General features: G+C 34.6%; 1 protein-coding gene across 1 annotated transcript; it reads right to left on the bottom strand.

Moving 5' to 3' along the window:
* Positions 1-2,096: 2,096 nt before the first annotated feature.
* On the bottom strand, positions 2,097-2,852 carry LOC18048487 (putative disease resistance protein At4g11170). The gene has a single exon (XM_024188701.1). It carries the CDS (start codon positions 2,732-2,734, stop codon positions 2,258-2,260), a length of 477 nt encoding a protein of 158 aa, XP_024044469.1. The 5' UTR covers positions 2,735-2,852; the 3' UTR covers positions 2,097-2,257.
* Between the last annotated feature and the right edge of the window lie 895 nt (positions 2,853-3,747).

The following is a 3,747-nucleotide window of genomic DNA, read 5'->3' as shown; positions in this document are numbered from 1 at the left end:
AAAGCTGATCATGGTATCTCTCGCCCGCACAGCAGCTGCAAGTTCCTTGAATTCGGGACCCACGCCGTTGAGAGTGTGAGTAATAAGGTATTGATTTGGAACAGGTGCTCCAATTAAAGCCAATTCATCTGCAATGTCGCGAATAGTAGCAAGATATTCAACTACTGGTTGTGAGCCTCGACTAATGAGGGTGAGTTGTTCTGTTAACCCCATGGTTCTTGAGGATGAAGGATTGGCATAATTTTTTGCTAAACGTGTCCAGGCTTCTGCAGAAGTTTTGCATGACCGAACCACAGGGACAACTTTGTGGCTAAGAGAGCCAATGATGCCGAGCAAAAGGAGTTTATCTTGTCTTGTCCAAAGAATATACTCAGGATTTGAGACTTTATTGCCATCATTCTCAATATGTGAGGGAGGGCAAGGATTTGTTCCATCAATATACCCAACTAAATCATACCCATAGAGCAAGGCATCGAACTGTGATTTCCATGAGTTATAATTCGAAGGAGTCAACTTTAAAGGAAGTTGGTTGGCTACATTGATGGCTATAAGGTTGTTTGGGTTTAGGGAGATGTTGGTAGCTGTTTAATTTGAAGAAGAAGCTGTTGAGTATTCGTTGGTCATGGTGGAAGTATAAAGAAGAGATTAAGACTAGGATCAATGACTCGTGTGAGTAATAGCTTGCTCTGATACCATATAAAGTCAGAGACAGAGATTGTGAAAAGGATTATATATTACTGTAAAGTCAAGCAATTATATATACAAGTTCATGAAGCTGAAAAAGGAAAGTTACAGAGGATTCCTTAGTCTATGGAATTGCAGAGATTACTCCTAAAGTCAAGCACAATCATGTGAATCATCTTAATTTAAGGAGGAGATTGATTCTGTCCTTTTACTATCGTAACTTATTTTTAATACCTCTAGGATACTTGGATGGAGGATTCTTTGCAATTTATTTATTGCAGCTTCCCAGACTTCCTTTTCTCTTTCATATAGAAAGCAACCCAAAACTTTAAGAGCTAAAGGAACACCGTGAGCATATTTCATTACCTTGCTTGAAAATTTCTCGTAACCAACGTAAGGATGGTTTTGTTTGAAGGCATGTCGAATGAAAAGCTCAAGAGCGTGACGATATTCTAATGCCTCCATCTCATATATTTTACTCACCCCCCAATTTCTAAGCACTTGTTTATTTCTGGTGGTTATTATGATTCGACTCACAGGCGTCAACCAATCAAGACTTCCAATTATAGATTCTAATTGGCTGAAGCAAGTCACATCATCAAAAACAATCAGAACCTTCATGCGGCTGAGCCTTCTAAAATTGAGACCAATATCAAGACTCACATTTTTATCTTTCAATAAATTTGAAAGAAGTTTTTGTCGCAAGCAAGCTAATCCTCCCGGTTTTTGTGACTCTTCTCTAACATTTTCAAGGAAGCAAGAACCTTCAAAATCGCTAGAGATTTTGTCGAAAGTAGCTCTAGCGATTGTTGTTTTGCCTATACCACCAATGCCCCAAATCCCTAAAGCGTAAACATCTTTCGACTGAACACCTAGTAGAGATTCAATTTCCTCAACTCTTGATTCTACTCCAACCAGCTGGTTTTTGTTATCATTCCGCCGAAAAACTTGATCCAGCAGTCTCTTTAAAATGTGATTAACAACTTCGTTTATAAGTTCCGGTTCAGGCCTACCAAATACATAAAATTAGCAGCAGTAACTTCAAATAGAAGGGATTTGCATAAAATATGAAATAAAGGAGATTGCTAGTTTTCCATTTGAAATTAATATATACCACTTATTTTTTTTCATAAGGATAATATTGCAAAGTGATGGTACCAGGAGAGTTATTAAATATTGTAAAAATAGTCAGAATAAGTGGTATATATTGATTTGAGTAAGGGAATTTACAATCTCCCTATAAATTAATAACTCTTTAATTACGGGAATATGTTATATGTGGAAGAGATTTTTTTTTTCCTAATGGTATATGAGTAAGAGATTGAAATTGATTAAAAAACGACAGAACACCATTAATTTTGTTAAAATATATTGTAAACTTCTGGAGCTTTTGTTATTAATTCTGGAAAAATTCTTTTATAGGAGTTCAAAAGTGGGGAAGTTCAAGAAGTCTAGAATTTGATGCATGAAAAAATTTAAAAGTGTAGTTTAGCATCTGGAAATTTAACTAAGAGTGCTGCGTGAATTTTATTTACAGTGTTGAATATTAGTATGCGAAATTAAAAGTAACTTTTCACCTGATGTTAAGAGAATGAAAGCCAGACAAACTGGCTGCTTCCTTCAAAGCTTTCCTCCAACTCCGTAGCTTCTCAGTATTCTCCTTTAATCTTTCTTCAAGCTTCGAAAATGAATCCCCAAAACTCCCAGTTTGGTTTCTCACGTCTGATGGATCAACCCGATAGAAAACCGGAATCACGATCTGTGCATACTCTTTCTTGCACTCGAGGATCTTGACAAGTTCATCGAGACACCATCTGGAAGATGCATACCCTTCTGAGAAGACGATAACTGAAATGGCTGATGCTTCAATTGCAGTCACAAGTGACTCCGAAATTTCATCTCCTCTGTTAAGTTGGTCATCAATGAAAGTTTGGATATTTTGTCGACACAGAGCAGAATAGAGATGGCTAGTAAAGTTGTCTCGGGTGTCCTCTCCTCTGAAACTAACAAAAACATCATACTTCTTGTTGTTTCGAGAAGAAGAAGCCATAATCAACAGAAACAGTTGAATTGATTAGAGAGAGATTTTGATTCGGATGAAAACAATTATTGAACCAAATGTGCGTGACTCTGTAGAATAAATCGATGCCATGAACCTTCCTTCAAGTTCCGTGATAATTTTTTAATTTCATCTCATTGTCAAACCACCGCCTGAAAATTTTTTAATTTCATCTCATTGTCCAACCAGCAGTATATTCTAAAAATATTTTTTTTAATTTCATCGTGCACTCCACGATGATTGATTAATTATTGCCACTACTTTGTAGGCTTTTAGCTGAAAATTCCGCATGCATGAACACCATGCTTTTCAACCCAAGGCTCCCGTTCTTTCATACTCATAACTGTCAGCAAGCAATAAGCAGGGTGATATTTTAATTTTTTTTCTCTCAATTTATTTTATCGGTCCTCGTCACTTAATTGTATTTAGTTTCAAAATTATTCTTTTTTTTTAATAGCTCTTATTCATGTTTCTTAGGGTTGATTGTTAAACATAGGAAGTCTAACTTTAAAAAAAAGTGGTTGTTAATTTTTTTTTGTAATTTATATATTTACATTTGAATTTAAAAAAAATTAACTTTTTGTGGTCTTTGTCGAAATGAAAACATGTTTGAAGGGAAAATAAATACTATATTCTAAAAATATTTTTATTCAATAGAGTTATTTCCTAAACTACGAAGCCTAATCCCCTTTACTCATTTTAACTTATAATGACGTAATTCCTAAACAACCAAGATGCTACTTAATTTTTAGATATTAAAAAAATAAACTTGTTATTGGGAAATTTATAAATTCAGATTATTTACATTTGAATTAAAAAAATAACTTTTTGTGACCTTTGCCGAAATGAGAATATGTTTGAAGGGAAAATAAATACTATAATCTAAAAATATATCTATTTAGGGCCAGTTTGGTAATGCTGTAACTTTTAAAATAATTGCTGTTAGCTGTGCTGTAGAAATAATCAACTGTGAAGAGAATCAGTTAAGTGTTTGGTAAATTTTA

This window comes from Citrus clementina, unplaced genomic scaffold, assembly GCF_000493195.1.
Source record: "Citrus clementina cultivar Clemenules unplaced genomic scaffold, Citrus_clementina_v1.0 scaffold_3, whole genome shotgun sequence".
In the NCBI taxonomy this organism is placed as follows: Eukaryota; Viridiplantae; Streptophyta; class Magnoliopsida; order Sapindales; family Rutaceae; genus Citrus; species Citrus x clementina.
Note: the sequence above shows the minus strand (reverse complement) of the source record. Positions and strands in the feature narration are given on the sequence as shown.